We start from the raw sequence: 27,839 nt of genomic DNA on the forward strand, positions 1-27,839 counted from the left end.
AAGATTATCTTCTGTGTCTGTGTTAATTGGTTTCCCTTTTCTTTGTTGAAGAGGGTCTGTGCAATCCTTCTGCCTAGTCCGCCATCTTGCCGGAACCCTCTGGTTTTGGATATAATTCTTGAAATGCCTATAAAGTATCTAAGTCAGTGGTCAACAAACTTTTTCTGTAAAGAAATAGATGATGAATATTTCAGGCTTTGCAAACTAGGTAGTCTCTGTGATAAATACTCAGCTCTACCACTTTAGTGCAAAAACACAATACATGAACAAACAAGTGTGGCTTTGTTTCCACAAAACTTTTTTATGGACGCTGACACTTGAATTTCATATAGTTTTCACGTCATGAAATGCTGTTGTTAGGTGTTGAGTCTGTTCTGACTTGCAGTGACCCTACGTATAACAGAACAAAACAATGTCCATTCCTACACCATCCTCATGGTCATGCTATGTTTGAACCCATTGTTACAGCCACTGTGTCAATCAATCTCACTGAAGATCTTCCTCTCTCTCACTGACGCTGTTTTACTGAGCATGGTGTCCTGCTGCAGAGATTGATCTCTCCTGATAACACATCCAAAGTATGAGACAAAGTCTTGCCATCCTCACTTCCAAAGAGTATTCTGGGTATTGTTGTTGTTGTTGTTGTTAGGTGCCTTTGAGTCAGACCCGACTCATAGCGACCCCTCCTTGGGTTTCCGAGGCAGTATCACTATGGAAGTCGATTGCCCCATCTTCCTCCCGAGGAGTGGCTGGTGGGTACTTCTTCCAAAACAGATTTGTTCATTTTTCTGGCAGTCCACAGTACATTCAATATTCTTCACCAACACCATATTCAAGGCATCAATTCTTCTTTGGCTTTCCATTCACTATTCAGCTTGCACATGTATATGAGGCGATTGAAAATACCAAGGCTTAAGTAAGGTTCACCTTAGTCATGAAATGTTACTCTTCTTTTGAATTTTTCAACCATTGAAAAATGGAAAAAACATTTTTTGCTCACAAACCATACAAACACACCTACTGAGTCCAGCAGTTTGGTCACTCCTGATCTAAGTGGAGATGTGGCACTGTCAGATAGGCAAGCTTAGACTATAGGGGAGAGGGTCTGGAGAGAGAAACCTGAGGGACAACAGAATATGGGTGGTGTTTACAGCTTCAAGGCTATATAAGCTTACCTAGGGATGAGTAGATACTACAGAGAAGGTTCCAAGACTTAGCCTTGTATACACCAATATTTACAGGTTGAGGAGAGGAGGAGGGTCCAGCAAAGGAACTTGGAAGGATTGTGGCCAGTAAGGGGAGAGGAACACCAGAAGTCAAATCAAGAAAGTGTTGGAAGGGTGAAGGAATGAACCCTTAGGTGAAAGGCTGGTGGGGACATTATAACCCAAGATGACAGACATGATATGTCCCCAGTATGTAAACACCATGAAAGAACCTAGCATATCTAGGAAGTGCTCTTGCAAAAAATCAAACCTCAATCTGATCAGGTCTCTAGAAGTAACTCTCAATTTACAGGAACTATAAGGTTTTGAAGAAGCTCTGATAACTTAGTGGGTAAGGCACTTAGCTGCTAACCAGAAGGCCAGCAGTTCAAACCCCCCAGCTGCTCTGTGGGAGAAAGATAAGGCAATCTACTTCTGTAAAGATTTACAGCCTTGGAAACCCAATGGGGGTTGCTATGAGTCGGAATCAACTAGTAGATTTTTATAAGGGATAGAGGAACATGTTAAATGACACCTCAAAATCTTATCAGCATAATCCAGAATGAGGAAGAATCTCCAGACAAGTGATCTGATTTCTTTGATAAATAGATGGCAAGGGGGAAAAGGCAGGGAGGGCAGGAAAATTGCTATATGTTAAAATAATCTTACAAGATAGATCAGCCACATGCAATGTGTGAACTTTTAGTTCCTGATTCAAACAAAGCAACTGTAAGGAAAAAATAAATTATGACTCATTCTGGGAAATTTGAACACTGACTGGCTAATTGATAATATTAAAGATTGCTTTCTATGTTTTTTAAAAAAGCCCTCATATTTTACAGGCACATACTAATGCTTTTCCAGATAAACTGATATAATGCCTGGGTTTGCTTTACAATAATCCAGTGGGAAGTGAAAAAGAGGGAGAGTACAGATGAAAATAAAGTTGGCTATATATCGATAGGAGTCCCTCAGTGGTACAATTAATGTGCTTCCCTGTTGTTCTGGTTACCTAGTACTGCTCTGACAGGAATATATCACAAATGGGATGGCCTTAACAAATAGGAGTTTATTCTTACAATTTGGAGGCTTTAAGTCTGAGTTCAAGGTACCATGCTCTAGGGGCTGGGTGAAAGCCCCTCAACCTTGGGCTTCAGCTTTGCCTTCTGCTCCCAGCCCACTGGAGCTAGAGGCTTTTCTTTACTCAGACAGCTTCTGGCTGCTGAGACTGACAAGCCCAAGGTTGACAAGTAAAATGACACAGTCCTGATGTTACCAAACCACACAGCAAGCCATTAATTTAAGTCTATTTAAAGTTCCAGGATTGGCAGAGCATGGCAGACTACTGAGCAAAGACACAGCTACATGCAGGGTTTAAGTGTGCCATAAGCTTAAAGACCATTCCCATAGTTGTTTCTTATATACGGGAAGCAGACCACATACACAAAGCAGCTACTCAGCTGCTCCAATAGATTCCACCATGTAGTTAATTACTAATCTCACCAGGGGGAGTAACTACATTCAGCTGCCCAGCCACTCAACCAGGCCCAGCCAAGTTGACACACAAGCATAACCACCACACCTGCTAACCAAAATGTTAGAGTTACCTCAGAAGAAAGGCCTGGCAATCTGCTTCCCTCAAAATTTGAAAACCCTATAGAGCTCTGGTAGCCTAGTGGCTAAGGCACTTGACTGCTAACCAGAAGGCTGGTGGTTCAAACCCACCAGCCACTCCTCAGAAGGAAGATGGGGCAATCTACTTCCATAGTGATACTGCCTTGGAAACCCAAGGAGGGGTTGCTATGAGTCGGGTCCGACTCGAAGGCACACAACAACGACAACAACAACAACAACAATAGAACATAGTTCTACTCTGACACACATGAGGTCACCATGAGTCAACTCAATGGCAACTGGTTTTTTATATATTGATAATTGTAGAAGCTGAATGATCAGTGTATAGGAATTCATTTAGTAGTTTCTCAGAAGCACTGAGTTATGATGTTTAGCAGGATTGTTGTTTTGTTGTTGATGTTATTTTATTGAAAAAAGACCAAAAAAAAACTACTAAATAATCTTTTACATAGAAATTTGCCTGATTTGTATAAGAACTTAATCCTCCATATTATGCTACTGATGATTGTGTGTCTTTTTAAAATAACTTTTCAATTACAAAATAATGTATTTTCATTGTATGGAAGTAAGTAAATATACATAAATAAAATGGAGGTAAATAATCCAAATATCACCTTCCAACCAAAAACTCATTGCCATTTAGTTGATTCTGATTCATAGCTACCCTATTGGACAGAATAGCGCTGCCCCATAGGGTTTCCAAGGCTATCATCTTTATGGAAGCAGACTGCCTCATCTTTCTCCCACAGAGTGTCTGGTGGGTTCAAACCACCCACCATGTGGTTAGCAGCTGAGCACTTAACCACTGCACCACCAGGTTCCTTTCCTCACTCTCTAGTGGGGAGAAAACAACTGTTAACATTTTATCCTTTATACATTAAAAATTATATATGTATTCTTAAATTATAATTATTAGTAGTGTTCTTTCCAGTTCCGTCAATTCTGAACTCCTGAGACCAAGATGTCATCAAGCCAATGGCGTATGCTGTTGTCATTTGTCTATTGTAGGAGGCTATTTCTAAGAGGCAACAGTAGGCTCTGTGGTCAGCCAGGGTGGGAAAGCCTGCCTTTGCTACTCCAGCACTGTCACTGAAATCTGCATGTCTGTGCATTACAGTGGGCACACCCAGGCAAAACTTGTAATTAGAGTTCTGAATTTTTTTTTAATGCTATGTGATGGTTCAAAGAGGGTAGGAACAGTCCAGAGGGTAGAAGAAGAAGCCAATGGCTCTATCAATTCAAACAGACCAAGAAAGTTTCCAGAGTGATTATTTTCCCTCCATTCTCCTTGTCTATCTTGTACTTTTCCTTCCATATACTGGAACTGGTAGAACAAAATAGGTTACATTCCTACAATGGTATCCAATGCAGTTGTAAAAATAAACGAAGAATATCAATATACTTCTATGGAGTGCATGTTGTTAAATGCAAAATACAACATAGAAAAAAGTATATATAGTTACATACCATTCATCTAGATCAGGAGAGGGTCAGCAAAAAAGTAGTATATAAATTAAAATTTAAAACAAAATTATGTGGAGGAGGAAGAGACAGGGACAGAAGGTAAATATCTCTGAATATACCTAGTTTTGTAGGCTTTTATGTTTTTAAAAAACAAACAAAAAAACCAAACTCACTGCCGTCAAGTAGCATCTGACTCATAGCAACCGCTCCTTGGGTTTCCGAGGCAGTATCTCTATGGAAGTAGATTGCCCGATCTTCCTTCTGAGGAGTGGCTGGTAGGTTTGAACTGCCAGCCTTCTAATTAGCAGTCAAATGCCTTACGCACTACACTAACAGAGCTCCCGGCTTTATGTTAGAACCACATAAATATATAATAACTGTGAAACAAAATTAGTTTTTAAAAGAAGCAGTCCCTAAAATTAAAAAAATGAAACAGACCGACTTCTGGTAAGATGGAGGAATAAGCAGACAAACTACACAGACCCTCTTCACCAAAGAAAAGAGAAACCAACTGACAGAGATACAGAAGATAATCCTAGAGCCCTTAGCTTTGAAAGGAAGTATAAGAAGTGGATGAGGCACCAACTAGTGGAAAAACCTGAATGAAAGCAGTAAGTACTGAGACAGTCAGAGCAGTGGACTGTCAGCTACTCTGATGGGACCAACAGCCTGAATATTTCCAAGTGGTGTTGGGACTTGAGAATTGACCTAAAGATCAGCTGTGGTCGCCATGGGCTGCAGGGATGACTGCGTTAGTGGCCTATGACTAGGAATGGAAACAGCAAGGAGGGAAACAACCTGAGCTGTGGACTTTTGGCTGCCTAGAGTGTGGATATTTAAAGTGACCAAGGGCACAGCCACTTTTAATCTTTACAAGTGGTAGCCATTTTGGATTTTAAAGTGACAGTATTCTCATTGTCTGCTCACCTGCATGGTTTGTACTGAGAAATCTGAGCTTAGTCTTATTGGTTGCTCCTTGTAGGTAACTTTCATTTTTCCCATGCTGCTTTCAGGATTTTTTCTTTGTCTTTGGTTTCAGTGAGTTTGATGATGGTATGTGTTGGTGATTTTCTTTTGGGGTCTATCCTGTTTGGGGTTCACTGGACTTCTTGAATGGATATGTTCTCATCTTTCATCATACCAGGAAAATTCTCTTCCAACAAATCTTTGACAATTTTTTCTGTGGTTTTATTTGTCTCTTCCTGTTCTGGAATTCCAATTACATGTAGGTTATCCCTTTTGATGGTATCCCACATAAATCCTACAAGGAGCAACCAATAAGACTAAGCTCAGATTTCTCAGTACAAACCATGCAGGTGAGCAGACAATGGGATGGTACAGATAAAACCCTGAAAGAGAACAATTTTCAACCAATAATTATATACCCAGCAAAACTGTCCCTCGAATATGATGGTGAAATTAGGAGATTTCCAGGTAAGCAGAAATTAAGGGAATTTGTTAAAACCAGACCAACCTTGCAAGAGATGTTAAAGGGAGTCCTTTGGACAGAGAAGCAACAACAGCTAACAACAACTGGCCATTAACACACATGATGACAAAACCCAGAAACCAGCCCAGTTATAGAAGTATCCAAAGTAAATAAGCCTACAAGATTGTAAACAGGGAACCAGAGACATCAATTGACAAATGAGGACAACTACAAACCAAAATGGAGGAAAAAACTGTGTAGTTACACAACTTCTAAATGGTAGGGAAGTCAAGACAACTATAAAATAGAATGGACTGTTCTAAACTTGGGAAGAAAACTATAAATCATAGGGTACCTCAAAGAAAAATGATAAACCTTCACAACAAAATCAAAAAGAGGACCAGCACAAATATTTAGCAAATAGTAAAACAATAGCAATGAAGGAAGTGATAACACTATTCATAAACAAAATGAGTTCAGCACAGAAAATTATATAGAACAAAGAAATCTCCATCACAAAAAAAAGCACATAACAAAATAACAGCAATAAATTCATACTGGTCAATAATTACATATCTGGCAAGGGACTTATCTCTAAGATTTACAGAAAACTTCAATGCCTTAACAACAAAGGGATTAACAATCCAATTGAAAAATGGGCAGAAGACATGAATAGACACTTCACCAAGGAGGATATTCAGGTGGCCAACAAATACATGAAGAGATGCTCATGATCACTGGCCATCAGAGAGATGTAAATCAAAACAACAATGAGATACCATCTCTCCCCAGCACTGATGGTGAGGTTCAATGAGACAGAAAAGAACAAATGCTGGCAGGGATTGGGACTCTCATACACTGCTGGTGGGACTGTGAAGTGATACAACCACTGTGGAAAGCAGTATGGAAATCCCTTAGAAAGCTGGAATTGGAAATACCATTTGACCCAGCAATCCCATTACTAGGTATATAACCTAGAGAGGTGAGATCCAGGACAAGAACAGATATATACACACCCATGTTCATTGCAGCACTATTTACAGTAGCAAAAAGATGGAAACCAATTATGTGCCCATCAGCGGAAGAATGGATGACCAAACTATGTTACATACACAAAATGGAATGCTATGAAGCACTAAAGAATGATGTGGAGTCTGCAAAACACCACATACCATGGATGAACTTGGAGGACATTATGCTGAGTGAAACAAGTCAATCACAGAAGGACAAATATAATATTAGTTTGTTGTTGTGGAGGGTCAAGGAAAGGTTTATTTATGGAGGGAAATTTTCTTTGTTGGTTGCTAGGGGTGGGAAAGGAGGGGAGGGAATGCTGCAAAAAAAAAATGCTTTGATCCATGTCACTTTAGTTTTATGTATTTCACTGTACATAAATTATATTGCAATAAAATGCATTAAAAAATGAAACAGACCTAATTTTATATCAAATTGTTGGCATAACCATATAAAACGGAATTGTTTCAAATGATTGAACATGATAATTTCACTGTATATCTGCTGATATATACCCTAAGAACAAAAAATAAAAATAAAAATAAAAGTCCTAAAATGTTTTCAATAATCATGCTATTGAGTGCGGTTAAGTCAATTCTGACTCATAGAGACCCCATGTGACAGAGTAGAACTGCCCCTTAGGGTTTCCCAGGCTATAATCTTTATAAGAGCAGATTGCCAGGTCTTTTCTTTTGTAGAGTAGCTAGTGGGTTCAAACCACAAAGCTAGGTTAGCATCCGGGCACTTAACTGTTGCACCACCAGCTCTCCTTAATAATCATAGAGTTGATGGTAATGCTGGGATTGTTATTCTTAGATTGTTGTCTCTGGAAGGTGAAATAAAGCAAATGAATTATAATGTTGGGGTTGCTGGGCACCAGGATTTTTAGCATAGGAAAATGAAGATAAAGATGTAAGATCAGATGGACAGAGACAGGTTTGATGTGGGTTAAGGTATTTAAAAAAGAAAGATTAGCCATTGATAGTTGATAACTTTTGAAGCTTGGTTATGAGCACATGAGTTTTCATTGTGCTAGTCTTTGTTTCTGTTTAGTTTATAATTAAAAAAGAAAACAAAATATGTAGGATCAAAGAGGTTAAGAAAAAAAACTTATAGTCTTGAATTTGAATTGTGGAAGTATTAGTAAGAACTTATGATGTATTTTCTCTTAAAATAAAGTTTTCCCAACTTCTGTCCTCTGAAAGGAGTCCCCAGCTGGTACAAACAGTTAAGTTCCCAGCTACTAACTGAAAGGTTAGCAGTTCACATCCACCCAGAGGCACCTCAGATGAAGTCTGGCTTTCAACTTCCAAAAGATCACAACCATTGAAAAGCCTGTAAATGCAGTTCTCCTGATACACTTGGAATTGCATGAATCAGAACTGACTTGATGGCAGCTGTTTGTTTTATCTTCTATATAAAGATAAAACAATTTCACATGGGTCAAATTCACTACGGATTAGTAAGTACAAATAAGCCCGTGCTTACCTTGGTTATTGGGTAATCTGATACTAGCTTCTGGGATCACATCAAAAGAACTCAGGGCCAAAACTGAAGAGGGCCCCACTGGCTAAATAAAGATGAGACCTTTTGTGAATTGATAAGAATAAAACTACAATGAATTGAAACACATCAAATGTATCTTTACATTCCTATGTTCAAAAGATTTTTGTTTGTTTAGAGATCTAAAATAACAAACAAAATCTCCCATTCATTAAACTAGGGGGATAAAAGTGATGCAAGTCATATTTTTTAAGCTGATAAATAAAGGGAAAGAATCAAGGCTTATCCAGCTTTCCTATACAAAGTGTACCTTAAAACCAAAAAAAACAAACTCACATGCCCTCAAGTCAATTTTAACTCATAGCGACCCCTCCCTGGGTTTCCCAGGCAGTATCTCTACAGAAGTAGATTGCCCATTCTTCCTTCCGAGGAGTGGCTGGTGGGTTTGAACCACCAGCCTTCTGGTTAGCAGTCAGATGCCTTAGGTACCATGCCACCAGAACTCCTAAGTGTATACCTTAGGATAAACAAATAGTTAATAGCGAGGAAGTTTTCTTTTATAAAAGTATTTTAGATGAGCACGAATGGGTTTCTCCTCATCTAGAGCAAAGAAGCATGAAGAAAAACCAAAGATGCATGAAAACAATTAGTCCAAGGTACTGGTAGACCATGCGATCACCAATCTATATGACCATGAGACCAGAACTAGATGGTGCCTGGCTACCACTGTCAACCACTCGGAGGGGGATTGGTGCAGGAGATCCTGGATAGAGTGGGAGAACAATGTGGAACAAAACTCAAAATCATTAAAAAAAAAAAAAAAAAAGACCAGGTTTCTGGTCTGATAGAGCCTGGTGAGATCCCTGAGACTATATGGCCCCTAGCTACCCTTCAGGTCTGGAATTGAACTCACATCCGTGGCTTCCAGCCAAACAAAACACAGGCATATGGGGTGAACATTTACATCAGGTAAATACACTACTTGGAGCAATCAGTCATGGAAGAACAGAAGAGCAGTGTTTGCACAGGAAGACAGCTTGGGGTGGGGCAGAAGTGCATGGGAGGGAAAGACACAGGAAGAGGTAACTATGGGGAGGAAGTGGGAAGGGAGCTGTTACATTGTGGGGAATTTCAGCCAATGTCATGAAACAAAATATGTATGAACTTCTATATGGAAAATGAATGTGCTCTGTAAACTTTCATCCAAATCACAGTAAAAATTAAAAAAGTATTTTAGGCAATAAATAAAGAAAGAAGGCCAGAATTAAAATATCGCCATTTTACAACCCCTAACAGAATAATGGAGCTCTGATTGTGATTAAAGCATTTGGCTGCTAATTAAAAGGTTGGTGGTTCAAACCCACCAGCCACTCCATGGGACAAAGATGAGACAGTCTGCTTTTGTAAAGATATAGCCTTTTTAAACCCTTTGGGCAGTTCTACTCTTTCCTACAGGGTTGCTGAGTTGGAATTGACTTGATGGCAATGGGTTTGGTTTTTGGTTTTTGATGGGTAATGAGGCTGAGCATATTTTCATGTATTTTATGGCCACTGAATATCTTCTTTGGTGAAATGTCTATTGCAGTCCTTTGCGCATTTGATAACTGGGGAATGACCTGAACACTATGACCAAATGGAACTTAGTGCATCCAACTGTTTTCCCCACCAAAACCCATACATTTTCAAAAGCAATTTGTTTTTAGTTTGAAAGTTGTATGCCTTGATGGTGATGGGTTTTGGTTTGGATTACTATTGTTAGTTCTTGCTGAACTTCTATGCTGAAGAGTGCTGACTGCCTGCTTGATCTTCAGGTTTTGGGATCTCCAGCTATGCAAATAACCCCCAAGATGTCCCCAAAGCCTTTGAGGAATGCATGCAAAATGTCAAGGAGCAGATTCCAGACCACCTCCACAGATCCACCAGCATTCATCTAGGAGCCACAGCTGGGATGCGCTTGTTGAGGTAAGTGCGAGAAGGTATGAAGGAGCCCACTTGACTGAAATAGCCAAGAATGTGCTAAATCTTGCCAAGAATGCAACTCTATTTCTGGGAGCAAATCTGAAAGACAGAAGACCATATTCTACCATAAAACTAAGCTTTAAAGGTTGGGAAACTTTCGGTCCTTATTTTAATACCCAAAAGAAGCAGTTCTAAAATTAATTCCCTCTCCCTCAGTGATTTTTCTGAGACCTGAATAAATGGGAAATAATGTGACATCTGCTCATGGGGTGTACCTGTAGTTCTTTAGAAAAGTATTGGTGTTTTGACACCTATGAACAACCAACACCACTCACTACAACCCAAAGCTTGGTAGCTTCTACCCAGATACAAAGTACCACTGAAATCTGTTTTAAAATAATGAAATGTCCACACCTAAAATCATTCAGTCTTTGGGGTTACTATGAAATAAACATCTCATTTACTTCAGTCAAGTGGTTCCTTCTAAATTTGCAGCCATGACTTTTAGCCAAATCACTTTGTTTCTGAATGCCCTTTCTCTTCATTGTTTTCTCCATTATAGTCTTTCCTTGGCTTGAAATCAAAGAAAAATAGTTCAGAAAAGAACCAGCAAATGTAAACCTCATCAGGGTAAAGGCTGCTCCAAGCTTTGGAAATAAGGCTTTGTCACCAGAAGAAGACATTCATTTGGTCTATGAGCCCAGTAATTTAGAATTATAGATGTGAGGATATAAACAAATATATAAAGGAACAAACAAACAGCTGCAGCTGCTTTGTCCCTGATCACATTGGAACAGAAATCACAAAGCAATCCCTAGTCGGATTGGACCATTTCTTTGAAACTTTCATATGTCCTTGCATCTGTTCTCATGTCCTGGTTAACCATGCAAAATGTGGATCTTTGCTTACTATTGTTGCCTAGACAACAGTAATGCGTTTCAAAATGACTGAGTTTACCTGAAATAGAAATCATCTAGAAATCCTTTCTTTCTGTCACATTTCTTTCTAACAAAAAACGTTCTAACCTAACTTTTTCTTAGTTGTTCCTCCCACTCCTTTTGGGGAAAAATAATTAAAAGGCTTTCAATTTACAGCCTATGACAAAAAACATGGAAGAGAAAGCTCATCACCTGGAGAAAATACTGGATGTCCATTTGAATAAATTCAATATTAACTCCTCCTCATAAAACTTTTCTACTGATGATCCATTTCTTCTAAGGAACTGACAGTTTGATCACCGACCAAAACCAAACCAAACTCATTGATGTCAAGTCAGACCCAACTCATAGCAGCCCCTTCTTGGGTTTCTGAGGCAGTATCACTACATAAGTAGACTGCCCAACCTTTCTTCCCAGGATTGGCTGGTGGGTTTGAACTGCCAGCCTTCTGGTTAGCAGTCAAATGCCTTAGGCACTACGCCACCAGAGAAACTCCCTTTTGATCACCACAAAAGTGAAATATAGAATAACAATGCATGAGAATCAGTTGGGATGGGAACTTGGAAAACAGAATTATTTTTTAATTAGGGATAGTTTGCCACTGAATTGCAAGGGATTTCTGCTTGAAGGATTGCTCTTTCTTCTTCTTAAGCCAAAAATGAGCCAGTGCCCATGGCTTTCTTAATCCACTGATGAGAGGGAAAATGATACCTCTCATGAGCGTTCTTCCACAGGGTAAAATGATAGCAGATGAGTGATATTAATAACCCGGTGTCATAGGTGACATAATGCTATGTTGTCATTCCTCCATGGGTCAGTCCATTGATGGTTTTTCCATCCAATTATGGCCATTTGTCCTAAAGGAGATACCTTATTATAATGAAGCCCTCTCAAGGAGCAAAGCAGGAGCAGCTAAATAAATACTCAACCCACCTCCTTTCCTCTTCCTTCTAAGCTGCCCTTCATGCTGGCCTGCTAAGGGCTCCTTCCTGTGGTGCTCCTAAGTGATTATTTCTGCCACTCCTTTGCCTTCACCAGTCTTCTTTCCTCTGCTGATCTGAAATCTGAGAGCAATAGTGGTTAGGTTGGAGGCTTTTTTGATTAGCTGGTTGCTAGAAAATAGGACAGGAACTGTTATGGGTATGGAGAACAAGTGGTATTTTTACTGAAAGCTAATTTCCTGCTTGGCAGTTTGACAGGGAACAAGTGCACCCTGTCATCATGATTGCCCCTGGAGGCTTCTACCTGCAAAGGGGGTTGCTGTGTATTACACACATCTGGAAAATCGTCCCTGCCAGCAGAGGGGGCGGGGAGGTTTGCATTTTCACCTGAGTGAGACTGTTTGAAGACTGTGTTGTCTGGGCACTTAGCCTCTTGTGTTCTGTGCCTTGCATAGGTTGCAAAATGAAACAGCAGCTAATGAAGTCCTTGCAAGCATCCAAAACTACTTCAAGTCCCAGCCCTTTGATTTTAGGGGTGCTCAAATCATTTCTGGGCAAGAGGAAGGGGTATATGGATGGATTACAGCCAACTATTTAATGGGAAATTTCCTGGAGGTGTGTGGAAACAAATGCATGGTTTTTAATCTTGCTGTTTATTCCGTCCCCTGTGGGTGGTAGCTTAAGCAGAGGTGCATGCCAACAAGGACGTCTGTCCTGTGTCATTTCCCATCACAGTACATTAGGGCAACACCGTTGAGACAATAGCTAAGAAAAGATATTATGTATCCCAGAGTATAAGTGCAGTGAAAACTTGGATGATACATTGGACTGGATGGAAGGGAACATTGTCACTTTACTAGGATTTCAGAAATTGGGGAGGAAATCTAAATCTAACACTAATCTATGGGCCTTTTGAAGGGCAGCTGGAGAATGATCTTCAGAAAGGCTCCATGGCCTTCAGGAATTTCACAAGCCTTCAGGCAGTCTACTTCCCAACTCATTCTGGTACCCAAGTCTCCTTACACTCTGCTCCCCACACTCCTTGCAAGGAAAGTCAACTCCAAAAGGCAACTATCATGTTACAGAGGACACAAACTGAGAGCACTCTGTATCCAGCCCAAAACCTATTTTGTTCCCCATCAAATGTATTTAAATTTTTCAAATAATTGTCAATAGTTAATATGTGGGAAATTTCATAATAATATCCACATTTCTAGCTTCTTCTGATCCCTTCCAAAAAAGTGGAAGAACCAGTCACAGTGGACACATTCCTGCACAGTAGCAATCAACTGGAACAGAGTGCACTTCATGGACTCAAATTTGTTCACACCAAATCTACTTCACTCATTTATTATTCATGTGCATTGCCTGCCCAGTCCCTGTAAGCATTTGAGTTCACCACTCCTGGAATAAAAGGAGGAGGTTGGCTCTGACTGCTGTATATGCCATGCTTTGTAGCCATAGGAGGTGGGTCTTTGGTGGAGAGTCCTGGGCAAAAAGAGAGTTGGTGTCTTTGGCCTTTTATCTTGCATCCTTTTCCCACTGTGCAGAAGAACCTGTGGCATATGTGGGTACATCCACATGGAGTGGAGACTACAGGAGCCCTGGATTTAGGTGGTGCCTCCACCCAAATATCCTTCGCAGTGGAAGAGAAGGAGGACACCAGTGACATCATGCAGGTGTCCCTGTATGGCTATGAGTACACCCTGTATACACACAGCTTCCAGTGCTATGGACGGAATGAGGCTGAGAAGAGGTTTCTGGTGATGCTCCTTCAGGTACTTGGACCTCAGGGGTAGCATGTGTCCCCTTGGGGGTCTGAGCTGAGGGGAAGATTCTTTGTATTCTGGGGTATGTCCTTTCCATTCTAGTTGGAGGGCTGCCAGAAAACAACAGCATTTTTCATTTTACTCCTCAGGGTCCAAGCTCTCTCCCTGCTGTGTTGATAGCTTCCAGCATACTTGAGTGGGAAGTCCAGAGTTCCACATGCTTTGTAAATGATTCAAGACCCAGGATCCCTTTATGGACACAGACTGTTTTAAGCCAATAGCTAAAGAAGCCTTAGAATTTTTAGACTCCCCTGGGTACAGACAACAGTGGGGAGAGATCAGAGCTCCCCCCACCCCAGGCTCAGCCTCCTTGAGATGGGTCTATATTAGGCAGGCTAGATGGCCTTTATATGGTGTGATTTTAGAGCAACCTGATTCCATCACATAGGTCAGTAATTCTGGTAACTGTTCCAGGGCACAGATGGCTACTTCAGGCAGCAGCTACAAGGCTGTTGCAAATAAAAACACAGTCATGGAGTCAATTCTGACTAATAGTGACCCTATAGGGCAGAGTAGAACTGTCCTATAGGATTTCCAAGGCTGTAAATCTTTATAGAAGCAGACTGCCTCAACTTTCAGCCATGGAGCAACTGGTGGATTTGAATTGCTGACCTTCTGGTTAGTAGCCCAATACCTTAGCACCATCAGGGCTCCTTGTTATGAACTGAAACTCAACTTATTGAATTGTGTCTCAGTGAGGACACTCTCTCTACAGATGAGAACTGGATCAAACTCAGGCCCTCAAGGGATGTCAACGTCAGCCGTGGCTGGGCTGCCAAGGTGAAGGGGAAGGCACTGACACCCAGGAGGAGTGTGAGTTTGGCCAGAAGCTACAGAATCTGGCTTCTGATGGGACACAGGCAAAGGACAAAGGCTGGGTACCCCTGTGTACATAGTGGGCCAGCATCCATAGGTTTATCCCCACCCCTCCAACCCACCTTAATTATCAAAGAAGAGGACAGTATTTCTCAGCTATTAGCCTGCAGAAAAATCAGGCTGGTTTATAGAAGTGTCATCTTCAGCAGACCTCACATCTGAAGACCCCTTTAGACTTCAGCATTTGCCAAATGGTCATGCAGGGTGAGTGGTTCTGACCTTGCAATTCTGACCCCACTCCCCAAAACTTCTGAGTCTCACAAGAAAAGCTAGAGCCCCAGTACATATAACCCAAAAACAAACAAACAAACAAAAAAAAAACCACTGCCATTCAAGTCAATTTTGACTCACAGCAACCCTGTAAGAACCGTTCCACAGGGTTTCTAAGGCTGTAATTCTTTACGGAAGCAGACTGCATCTTTCTCTGGTGGAGCAGTAATGGGTTCAATGCTGACCTTTTGGTTTGCAGCCAAATGGTTTAGCCATCACACCATCAGAACTCCATCCAGTACATATGCATGCGACATTTATTGTCAAAGAGGCTGAGCACTGCCTAGAGAAGGGCAGAAGGTAAGAAGCCTGCAGACAGCTTTCCACCACTCTTGTATGGCTCAAGAAACTCAGCTACCACATTAGACTTTCACCTCTCACTCAACCAAGCCAAAGCTTGCAGAGAGTCCAATCAGCCCTCCTTAGCCAGCCATTCATTGTTACATGAATATGCTCCTCACAGGGATCTCAATGCCTACCACCCACTGCCCATAATGTGCCTCTAGTGCAAAATATTCCAACCAACATACTCTGGCCCTGCGTTTGAGACAGGAGGCAGGGGTGGACCCTCTGAACTTGACACAGGGTAATGAGTGCAGGGGAAATAATCCATTCCCAGGGTCAGAGAGGCTAACCTTGTAAATTTGTTTGGCCCTATCTGAGGCATACACACACATACACATGCATGACTGTAATATTTATTAAAGAATGATTATGTATCTAACAACCTACGGAAGATAAGTGACTATTCCACCTTTCTGAGCTCTAATTTATGTTTGAGAATACAGATTTCTAGGTGAGAACCCAGAACTGGAGGCAAAGGAATGAGATCTCAGCCTTTTGCTGTGCAGTCAGCTCCCAGGGGTGGGAGGGCATCTTCCCTACTTTTCTGGTAACCTCTAGAAGCCTAAGATGTTGGCTCTTCCCCCAGATGTCCTAGATTCCTGACTCAGGTGAGGGGAAGGATAGATCCATGTATGATGAGGATTATCCACAAATACATGTCTAGAGCTGCTTGAGAAATACTTTCATGTGCCCAATATGTGTTGCTAAGCCCTGACTTTGTTCACACAAATGATTGGGTAACGAGAACTGGATGAGGAAAAAATTTCCACCTGTCTGAGTCTCATTTCCTCATCTGCAAAATAAGAGGCTATCTTCTGTGGTGAGAATGACAACTGGACAATGTATACTTTACAACATTCTTTTCTTATTGATAAATCCCCAATTGATCCAGGCCCAAACCCCACTCTGATAGAAGGTTTGACATTAGGGTCATGTGTTTACTTTCTTTTCCTTTTTAAGTAAGACTTTTTTCTTCTGATTTTAAAGTAACACATGTTCAGTGAAAAAAAAAAAAATCCAGAAAACATACACACACACACACACAAAGAATAAAACAAAACAAAATTAACCACTATTAATGTGTTGTTGCATTTTCTCCCAGTCTGTTTTTATGTATGAATTTGTATATTTATAAAATGGGCCTTATATGGTATATATAATTTTATATCCAGCTCTTTTTTCATCTAATGATACATCATGAGTAATTTTCTATGTTGTTAAATGTACTTTGAAAGTATTATTTTTATGAGTGTATACTATTCCAAGTATCATCATTTTAAAAGAAATCCTATGTTGGTTATTTTATTATTAAAGAAAATACATGTTTATTGTAAAAATTTCAATAACACCCATACAAAAAAGATGTTAAAGTAAAAATGAAAAGACTCTCTCTCAGACCCCATTTTCTGAATGTCACCCCTGATCATAGCTTGATGTGGTGTTCCAGGAATTCCAGGTCAAACTATAACTGATCTTCTTTACTGATTAATATTCCATTATTTTCCAATGATTCTCCTCCTGTTGGACATCAGGCTAGGTCCTGTTTTGTTTCTACAATAAGAGTATGATCCAGCACTCATCTGTCAGTTTGTTGTACTGTGAGGGCTTGCGTGTTGCTGTGAGGCTGGAGGCTATGCCACTGGTATTTCAAATACAGCAGGGTCATGTATGGTGGACAAGTTTCGGCAGAGCTTCTAGACTAAGACAGACTGGGAAGAAGGATGGCGCCATTCACTGCTCAAAGAATTGGCCAGTGAAAACCTTATGAATAGCAGTGAAATACTACCTGGTACATTACTAGAAAACTTGATGAATAGCACTGAAACAGTCTGATATAGTGCCAGAAGATGAGCCCCTCAGGTCGGAAAGCACTCAAAATACAACTGGGAAAGAGCTGCCTCCTCAGAGTAGAGCTGACCTTAATGATGTGGATGGAGTAAAGCTTTTGGGACCTCCATTAGCTGATGTGGCATGACCCAAGCTGATGTGGCATGACTGAAAATGGGAAATAACAGATGCAAACATCCATTAATAATTGGAACATGTACAAAGTAATAATCTAGGAAAATTGGAAGTTGTCAAAAATGAAACACACAAAGATCAATGTCCTAGGCACTAGTGAGCTGAAATGGACTGGTTTTGGCCAGTTTGAATCAAATAACCATATGATCTACTATGCCTGGAAAGACAAAATTAAAGAGAAATGGCATGGCATTCATCATCACAATGTTTCAAGATCTATCCTGAAATACAGCGCTGTCAGTGATAGGATAATACACGTACACCTACAAGGAAGGCCAGTTAATACTACTTTTATTCAAATTTACGCACCAACTACCAAAGCCAAACATGAGGAAATTGAAGATTTTTATCAACTTTTGCAGTCTGAAATTGACCAAACATGCAATCAAGATGTGTGGATTATCAGTGGTGATTGGAATGCAAATGTTGGAAACAAAGAAAAATCACTGGTAGTTGGAAAATAAGGCCTTGGTGATGGAAATAACACTGGAGATTGCATGGTAGAATTTTGTAAGAACAATGACTTATTCATTGCAAATACCTTTTTCAACAACATAAATGGCAGCTATACACGTGGACTCTGCCAGATGGAGTACCCAGGAATCAGATCAACTACATCTGTGGAAAAGGATGATAGAGAAGCTCAGTATCTTCAGCCAAAACAAAGCCAAGAGCTGACTGTGCAACAGACCATCAACTGCTCATGTGCAAGTTCAAGCTGAAATTGAAGACAATTAAAACAAGTTCACAAGAGCCAAAATATAAACTTGATTATATCCCATCTGAATTTAGAGACCATCTAAAGGACAAATTTGACGCATTGAACACTAATGACCAAAAACCAGACAAATTGTGGGATGACATCAAGAACATGATCCACGAAGAAAGCAAAAGGTCATTGAAAAGACAGGAGAGGAAGAAAAGACCAAAATGGATGTCAGAAGAGACTCTAAAACTTGCCCTTGAATGGAGAGTAGCTAAAATGAATGGAAGAAATGATAAAAGAGCTGAACAGAGATTTCAAAGGGAAGCTCTAGAAGACAAAGTCAATTATTATGATGAAATGTGCAGAGACCTGGAGTTAGAAAACCAGAAGGGAAGAACATGCTTGGCACTTCTCAAGCTGAAAGAACTGAAGAAAAAAATCAAGCCTCGAGTTGAAATACTGAAAGATTCTATGGGCAAAATATTAAATGATGCAGGAAAAGAAGATGGAAGGAATACACAGTGTTCTGGTAACCTAGTGCCACTCTGACAAGAAATATACCACAAATGGGATGGCCTTAACAAACAGGAGTTTATTCTTACCATTTGTAGGCTTTAAGCCCAAATTCAAGTGCCAGGCTCTAGGGGCTGGGTGAAAGCCCCTCAACCTTGGGATCCAGCTCTGCCTCCTGCTCCCAACCCACTGGAGCTAGAGGGGTTTCTTCACTCAGACAGCTGCTAGCTGCTGAGGCTGTGAAGCCCCAAAGTTGACAAGTAAAAAGGTACAGTCCTGATGTTAACCAAACCACATGGCAGGCCATTAACTCAAGTCCATTGTAAGTCCCAAGGTTGGCAGAGCATAGCAGGCTGCTGAGCAATGACATAGCTACACGCAGGGTCCAAGCGTGTCATTGGCTACAGACCATTCCCAAAGCTGCTTCTTATATACAGGAAGCAGACCACATACCCAAAGCAGCTACTCAGCTGCTTGTGGTAGATCCCACCATAGAGCCGATTCCCAGTCTCAGCATGGGGAATAACTACCACCAGCTGCCCAGCCACTCAACCAGGCCCAGCCAAGTTGACCCAAAAACATAACCACCACACACAGTCATGGTTACAAAAAGAATTGGTCGATGTTCATCCATTTCAGGAGGTGGCATATGATCAAGAACCAATGGTATTGAAGGAAGAAGTTCAAGCTACATTGAAGGAAGTGGCGAAAAACAAGGCTCCAGGAATTGACAGAATACCCATTGAGATGTTTCAACAAACAGATCACTTATCTGTGTCAAGAAATTTGGAAAACAGCTACCTGGCCAATTGACTGGAGGAGATCCATATTTGTACCCATTCCCAAGAAAGGTGATCCCACAGAATGTGGAAATTATCAAACAATCTCATTAATATCGCATGCAAGTAAAATCTTACTGAAGATAATTCAAGGACGGTTGCAGCAGTATATTGATAAAGAACTTCCAGAAATGCAAGCTGGATTCAGAAGTGGATGTGGAACAAGGGATGCTGATGTCAGATGGATCTTGGCTGAAAGCAAATAATACCAGAAAGATGTTTACTTGTGTTTTATTGACTATGCAAAAGCATCCGATTGTGTGGATCATAACAAATTATGGGTAACATTGAGAAGAATGGAAATTCCAGAACACTTAATTGTGCTCATGAGGAACCTGTACATAGACCAGGAGGTCACCATTTGAACAGAACAAGGGGATACTGCATGGTTTAAAATGAGGTAGTGTGTCAGGGTTGTATCCTTCCACTATACTTATTCAATCTGTATGCTGAGCAAATAATCCATGAAGGTAGACTGTATGAAGAAGAGCGTGGCATCAGGACTGGAGGAAGAATCATTAACAAACTGCAATACTCAGACAATATAACTTTGCTTGCTGAAAGTGAGGAGGACTTGAAACACTTACTGATGAAGATGAAAGACTACGGTTTGTAGTATGGATTACATCTCAACATAAAGAAAACAAAAATCCTCACAACTGGACCAACTAGCAGCATCATGATAAATGGAGAAAAGAGTGAAGTCATCAAAGATTTCATATTACTTGGTTCCACCATCAACCCCAAAGGAAGCAGCAGTCAAGACGTCAGATGACGTATTGTACTTGGCAAATCTGCTGCAAAAGAGCCATTTAAAATGTTGAAGAGCAAAGATGTCTCTTTGAACACTAAGGTGCACCTAAGCCAAGCCATGATATATTCAATTGCCTCATATGCATGTGATAGCTGGACAATGAATAAGAAAGACCAAAGAAGAGTTGATGCTTTTGAGTTTGGTGTTGGCGAAGAATACTGAAAGTACCATGGACTGCCAAAAGAAAGTACAAATCTGTCCTAGAAAAAGGAGAGCTGGAATGTTCCTCGGGAGCAAGAATGGCCAGACTTCGTCTCACCTATCTCAGTCATGTTGTCAGAAAGGACCATTCCCTGGAGAAGGATATCATTGTTGGTATAGTGGAGGGTCAATGAAGAAGGGGAAGACCTGCAATGAGATGGACTGACACAGTGGCTGCGTTGATGGGCTCAGGTATAGCAAGGACTATGAAGCTGACACAGGACCGGGCAATGTTTTGTTCTGTCGTACATAGAGTCGCTATGAATCAGAGCCGACTTGACGGCACCTAAGAACAACAACACATATGTATAACTTCGTGTGCTAGTGATTTTACTTCTGTAAGACAGGGTCAAAGGACAGATTTATTTTTCAACAAAGTTAAAACCCTTTAAATTCCCAGCAGAAGTGTTGTGATGGCTTTTGCTTCTCTATGCAATATTGTAACTTCAGGATTCCAAGAGATTCCAAAAATACCTCCTTGGATACTGAGGATCTGATTCTGGATTTTCTGTTCTCTCTATTCATCATTTATCAATTCTAAGGACAATATCATGCTGTTCCAGTTGTAGCAGTTTCTACCTTCAATTCTTTAAAAAAAAAAAAAAAATTGTGTTGAAAATATACACAACAAAGCATAAACCAGTTCAACAATTTCCACATGTATAATTCAGTAACACTGATCACATTCTTCAAAATTGTGTGACCATTCTTGCTTTCCTTTTCCAAATTAACATAAACTCAATGCCCCTGAGCAGAAACTCATTCTTTTTCCCTCCCATTCACCCCTGGTAACCACTAATAATCTTTGGGTAACATCTGCTAATTTCACATAAGAGATCATACAGTATTTTGTCCTTTTGACTGTTTTCAAGGTTCATCCATGTTGTGGCACACATCAGGACTTCATATCTCTTAATAGTTGAGTAATATTCCATTGTATGTATATACCACATTTTGTTTATCCATTCATCTGTTGACAAGCAATTAGGTTATTTATACCTTTTGGGTATTGTGAAAAGTGCTTCAGTGAACACTGGTGTATAGGTTTCTGTTGGCATTCCTACTTTCACTTCTAGGGACTGGGATTCTAGGATTGGGATTGCTATACCATCTGACAATTATTTTGAAGTTCAAAATCATTTTCAGTAGTAACAAAAACATTTTTTATCAAGATTATGATTAAAATTGCATTAATTCATATATTAACTTGGTAGAAAGTGGCTTAATAATTTCTATCCAAAATTTTAGAACATCTTTACATTTATTTAGCTCTTGGTTTGTATCCTTCAATGAAATTTGTAGTTTCATCATTAGTCTTGCACCTTTCTTGCTAAATGTACCATAGTTTTCATGTATGTGTGTTTTATAGTTTCTATCACTATTGAAAATGGTGTATTCTTTCCATTTGTAACTAGTTTTGCCTCCAAGATCATGTTATGTGATAATTTCCTCATGAACTTTTTCTCTCAAGCTTGCTGGTTTCTTTCATGATAATGCCTTGCAAACACTAAGTTCTGTGAAGATTTGAAGATTTGTTCCCTGTTGTATGCCTGAGTAATATGGCACAGCAGTAAATTTATGGAATACCATAATAAATAAATCAACCTAAAAAGGAGAAGAGAACTAATATTTACTGAACTTCTCTGAAGCAAGCCAGAAATAATTTATATTAATCAATAAAAAAAAATTGTCAGATTTGGAGGTTGGTACTAAGTAACCAGGAGCTCTGCTGGCATAGCACCTAAGGCATTTGACTGCTAACCAGAAGGCTGGCGGTGCAAACCCATCAGCCGCTCCTCAGAAGGAAGGTTGGGTAATCTACTTCTGTAGTGATACTGCCTCGGAAACCCAAGGAGGGGTCCCTATGAATCAGGTCTGACTCAGTGGCACACAAGAACTAAGTAACCAGTTGATTGATTTGATTTTCTTTTCCTTTCAACAAATATTTCAGCCATTGGTGACCCTGGTATGATATGTTACAAGTTAAACTAAAACCATTTGTAGTTTTGTAAAACAAAAAGTAAGAGTAAAGAAAATATATTTGTATTTTCATAGATGCTTTCTGAAAGGATACACATAAAACTGGGAATAGCAATTGCTGGCAGAGAAGGGAACTGGTGGCTGGAGGTGGGTGGGAGAGAGACTTAATTCATCATATATTTATATGTACTTTTTGGATTATTTGACCAGATTATATATCTAAATTCATAAACTAATCTAAAGATACCTTGTTTTCTCATCAAAATGGAGTTCATAAAACCTGCTTCACCATGCTGTCATTAGTACTGTCATGAGAGTGCACCAAGGATAGTATCTGTCACCCCCAATCCTGCCCCTACTTGAGTTCTCTAGATAGCCTGGGGGGTACTGCCATCTAGTATACACTGGGGCAGAATGTTTTTGTTTTTGTTTTGCTTTGTTTTTTGTTTTCAGTTTCTCTCTTGGCATTGAAGGATAGCAACAGTGAGAATTTGGAAAAGGGAAACATTTGGTTATCTACAAAAGAATGGTCTCTTATATCTTACTCTTGGACCTACAGAATTCTCCCACCAAAACCAACCTCACCAACCCCTGTTACCCTCGGGATTATGTCACCACCTTCACTGTGGGCCACATGTTTGATAGCCTGTGCACACTGGACCTGAAGCCAGCCAGTTACAGCCCCAACGATATCATCACTTTTGAAGGAACTGGGGACCCATTGCTGTGTAGGGAAAAGGTGGCTTCCCTATTTGTCTTTGAAACTTGCCATGACCAAGAAGCCTGTTCCTTTAATGGAGTTTATCAGCCAAAAGTTAAAGGGCCATTTGTGGTAAGGCCAAAGCCACTGAATTTTTTCTTTTTTCCCCATCAAATATTTATCCTTGTTCTATTTCTCTTCTGCTGACCTGTTTCCCACTTTTCTCTTCCCTACCCTGAATCCTCCATATTATATCCCATTCTGCAGACTAATATCCTCTGTATTACTTACAGGCTTTTGCTGGTTTCTACTACACAGCCAGTGCTTTAAATCTTTCAGGTAGCTTTTCCCTAGACACCTTTAACTCAAGCACCTGGAATTTCTGCTCACAGAACTGGAGTCAGGTCAGTAAAGAGAAATGATCAATGTCAGTACAAAATAGTGTAGCAGGGTGTATCTTGTGTGTGTGTGTGTGTGTGTGTGTGTGTTGAATTTGAGCTTTATGCTGTTCTACCTTTCCACCAGAGTCTCCAGGTATTGCAAACAGTTAACTCATTCAGCTGCTAACCAAAAAGTTGGGGGTTCAAGTCCACCCAGAGGCACTGTGAAAGAAAGGCCTAGTGACCTACTTCCAGAAAATCAGTCATTGAAAACACTGTGGAACATAGTTCAACATTGACACACATGAGGTTGCCACGAATTGGGGTCTACTCAACAGCAGCTGGTGGTTGTTTGACCTTTCTGCCACATCTATCAAATGGGGGAGCCCTGGTGGCACAGTGGTTAAGTGCTGGGCTGCTAATTGAAAGGTTAGCTGTTCAAACCTGTCAGCCACTCTGTGGGAGAAAGATGTGGCAGTCTGCTTCCATAAAGATTACAGCCTTGGAAACCCTTTTGGGGCAGTTCTACTCCATCCTATAGGGTTGCCATGAATCAGACTTGATGGCAGTGGTTTTTGTTTGTTTGTTTGTACCTTATACTCATGGTTGGATTAATGTTCTAACCATATGTACAATGTCTGGCACATGATACATAAATCAAAAAAACTATACCCACTGCCATTGAGTCAATTCACTCACAGCTACCCTATAGAATAGAGCAGAACTGCCCCATATGGTTTCCAAGACTGTAAATCTGTACAGAACCAGACTGCCTCATCTTCTTCTGACAGAGCAGCTGATGAGTTCAAACCACTGACCTTTTGTTTAGCAGCCAAATGCTATTATCACTGCACTGCCAGAGCTCTTAGTACATAATACATTCTCAATAAATATATTATGATGTAACATTATGCAGTATGTATATTTTCATTATGATATAATTGTATTATTACATAATGATTTTTATTATTAAATTCTTTAAATGATTGCTGTTGATCTAAGGTGTTTTGAAATGTTCCTTTGAAGACATGCCTGGCTGCCCTGCCTTTCATCTGTTGTAACCCTTTTCAGCTCCCACTGCTGCTCACGAGGTTTGAAGAGGAGTACGCTCGCTCCTACTGCTTCTCAGCCCACTACATCTACCACTTGCTCATTAGTGGATACAAATTCACCAAGGACACCTGGCCCCAAGTCCATTTTAAAAAGGAAGTAAGTCAGAGCACAGATAACTTTATGTTTTTCCTCACAAAATAAAGGTTTGTGTGTATATGTGTGATACGTATGGAGGAAATGTAGAAGGATAAAAGTGTTGATGATTTTAGACTTTGTGGGCAGAAGCTAGTCAGGCTGTGATCACTTATGAGCATCCCAGGAAAAGAGAGAACAGAGAATTCAGTTGATGAGTTCACAGGAGACCCTTCCAGGTGAGGAAAGGATTAGGAACAAAGAGCCAATGGACAGTGAACTGCTCAGGGCAAGGACTTGTCTCATGATCTTCATATTCCCAGCACAAGGGCTAGAATACAACTGGCACTTAGTAAACCTTTTTTGAATGAATTGATAGATATGTTAAGGGCCTGAGATTTTTTTGTTCTGAAAAAAGGCTTCAAAAATAACAAAATTTAAGTAAATAAATAACTCAATTTTATGTGTAGAAATTGTAGAACTGGTTCTTCTATGTATATTCTCAACAATAACAATAAAAATAAAATAAGTTATTTTAAAATATTTTTAAAAGAACAGTAACAATTGCTTCTCTGTTTTACACACGTCAAAATAAGATACAGGCTTTATAGAATGAGGAATTTACATTAGCATTAAATGAGAATTTTCTTTTAGAGTAAGTCTAATTTACTGTAGTTACTAAAGATGACTTGCAGGGCAGGGAGCATCTTCTTCACTCAGTATATATATTTATTTATAGACTATTATTTAAATACTATATATACACACACATAGTATATCTATATTGTATACACAGTATATATATATATATGTGTGTGTGTGTATATGGATTGTTGTTGTCAGTAGGTGCCCTTGAGTTGGTTCTGAATCATAGCAACTCTATCATATATATAGATACATATGTATGTGTATGTATGTACACACACACACACACACACACACACTGGATAGGTCAAGTCCAGAATGGCCTGAGAGCTGGAACCACCACTGTCACCAGTGTTGGGGGGGTAGCCTCCTGTTTTCAGGAAGGACTCAGCCTCATACAAGCATTCAGCCAGAACTATGTTCTCATAAAATATGTAGATTTTTTTTCCATAAGATATAAAAATAAAAATATCAGGCTTTTAATATATTTATCAATTCATTCCTGGGAGAGTGTTCTCATTTCAGGAATGTCTGATGTGCAGCCTGAAGGACATCTGGCATCAGTCTGTTCAATACCAGCTTCAGTAATAATTAGATTAAGCCAATCAATAATCTGCATTAGGTCTGTGACTGTCTACTTTTACATAAATAAAATTAAGTAATCTACAGAAAATAAGGATGCCTGGAGACACGTAAGGATTGCTGGTGGCATGTACTCTCTAGGCCTTGCTTATAATGAATCTAATTACCGGTAAAGGACAGGATAATGATGGAGAATAGTTTTCCACTGAATATAAATTTGAATGGACAGAAAATTCTAGGTTCAAAAATCCTAGAGAGTCTAATATCCAGACATTGTGGTATTCAAATATGAGGAGAAGGAAAAAAAAAAAAAAAGATTTCGGAAGATGTTCTACACAGAGCAAATATTTTTTAAGGAAGTAAGCAAATAAGAATAGAAATAAACCCAGGAGATGTTGCAAGTATGTTGTTGTTGTTGTTGTTGTGTGCCATCAAGTCAGCCCTGACTCATAGCGACCCCTCCTTGGGTTTCCGAGGCAGTATCACTACGGGAGTAGGATTGCCCAACCTTCCTTCCGAGGAGTGACTGGTGGGTTTGAACCGCCAGCCTTCTGGTTAGCAGTCAAGTGCTTTAGCCACTATGCTGGTGCTTCTATGAGTCTGGAGCCACTGCAACGAATCCCACCGCTTCTGACACCAATTGCAAAAACGGCAAGGAGGCCACATGTTCTGACCTCCTCTAACCCTACAAGGGGAAGGCAGGATTACCAGCAGTAACCCAAGGCCTATTACTGCAAGGCCAGACATGCTGCCTCCCTCCAGCCCTTTCACCAACCGTTCCTCCCAAGGCACCCACCACCTCTCTCCTGGGTTCGATAATTCACTGCAGTGGCCACACAGAACTCACAGATTATGGGGTTTATTAGGGAAGCACCAGGCTACAACTCAAGTCCAGGAAGAACACTCAGTCTCTCTCCCAGCCCACCATCCCTCAGCCAAAAGTCTCTCAGAGTCTCTTTTCCAGCAGTGCTGGTCCCTCAGTGTCTCACTCAGTGATGCGTGTCTCTTGCGGCTCTTTCCCAGCAGCATGTGTCTCTTTCGGCAGCACGTCTTCCTCCACCAGCAGTCAGAGAGAGTTCTGCCTCCAGGAGGCCTCCTTTTGAGCCTGGAAGGGTGGTCAAACTAGCCAATCACAGCATCAGAACTCTAAGCATGTGAGAGAGAGTGGGAACTTCCCAGAACATTGTATTGTGCCACGCCCAACAGAAATAACCCAGGTGGGCGACTTTAAAATCAGGATCTCCTCCGTAGCTAATAGCAATTCCCACCTTAGAGTTTACAAAGACTTATGGGTAGAAAAGCCACACTAAGTAATTTACTACACCGCAGGCCACCCCCTGGCTTTTCTAGCCATATCCCTTAATAAATTATGTAGCCTAAAATTTAAATATTAAAAAAAACTAATACCGAAGAAAAGAAAAATCCATTCATAACCACCCAGAATTGAAATACAGATATAATCCAGCATGGTGTGGGTAGGCAGGGTAGGGATAATATAGAGACATAAAAATGGCCTAATGTTTTCATGTTGTAAGTGAGAAGATGCAGATATCATTTTTAAGGCAAGAAGGAGATAAAAGAAATAAAGAAAAATGACAGTAATTGAATTTAAAAAGATGGTAGAAGTCCAAATACATCAATAATCACCATGATCATAAATGGACTAAACACACCATTAAAAGATAGATATGGTCAGATTGGATTACATTAATATCTGATAAAACAGTCTTTTTTATATTAACATCTGATAAAACAGTCTTTAAGACAAAGAACATCATTCGAGATGTTGTTGTTGTTACGTGCCATCAAGTTGGACCTGACTCATAGCGACCCCTCCTTGGGTTTCCGAGGCAGTATCGGTACA

General features: G+C 40.2%; 1 protein-coding gene across 1 annotated transcript in view; it reads left to right on the forward strand.

The window, feature by feature from the left end:
* The window catches only part of ENTPD3 (ectonucleoside triphosphate diphosphohydrolase 3), a 58,856-nt gene that overhangs the window by 30,015 nt on the left and 1,002 nt on the right, over nt 1-27,839 (forward strand). Inside the window, exons 4-9 of the mRNA XM_007945739.2 lie at nt 10,062-10,212; nt 12,544-12,703; nt 13,639-13,866; nt 23,043-23,315; nt 23,477-23,587; nt 24,635-24,772. Of these exons, the coding sequence (XP_007943930.1) occupies nt 10,062-10,212; nt 12,544-12,703; nt 13,639-13,866; nt 23,043-23,315; nt 23,477-23,587; nt 24,635-24,772 (1,061 nt within the window). The remainder of the gene's footprint in view (nt 1-10,061; nt 10,213-12,543; nt 12,704-13,638; nt 13,867-23,042; nt 23,316-23,476; nt 23,588-24,634; nt 24,773-27,839) is intronic.

The sequence above is a fragment of the Orycteropus afer genome, unplaced genomic scaffold, assembly GCF_000298275.1.
Source record: "Orycteropus afer afer isolate SDZICR_OR568_19922 unplaced genomic scaffold, OryAfe1.0 scaffold00142, whole genome shotgun sequence".
In the NCBI taxonomy this organism is placed as follows: domain Eukaryota; kingdom Metazoa; phylum Chordata; class Mammalia; order Tubulidentata; family Orycteropodidae; genus Orycteropus; species Orycteropus afer.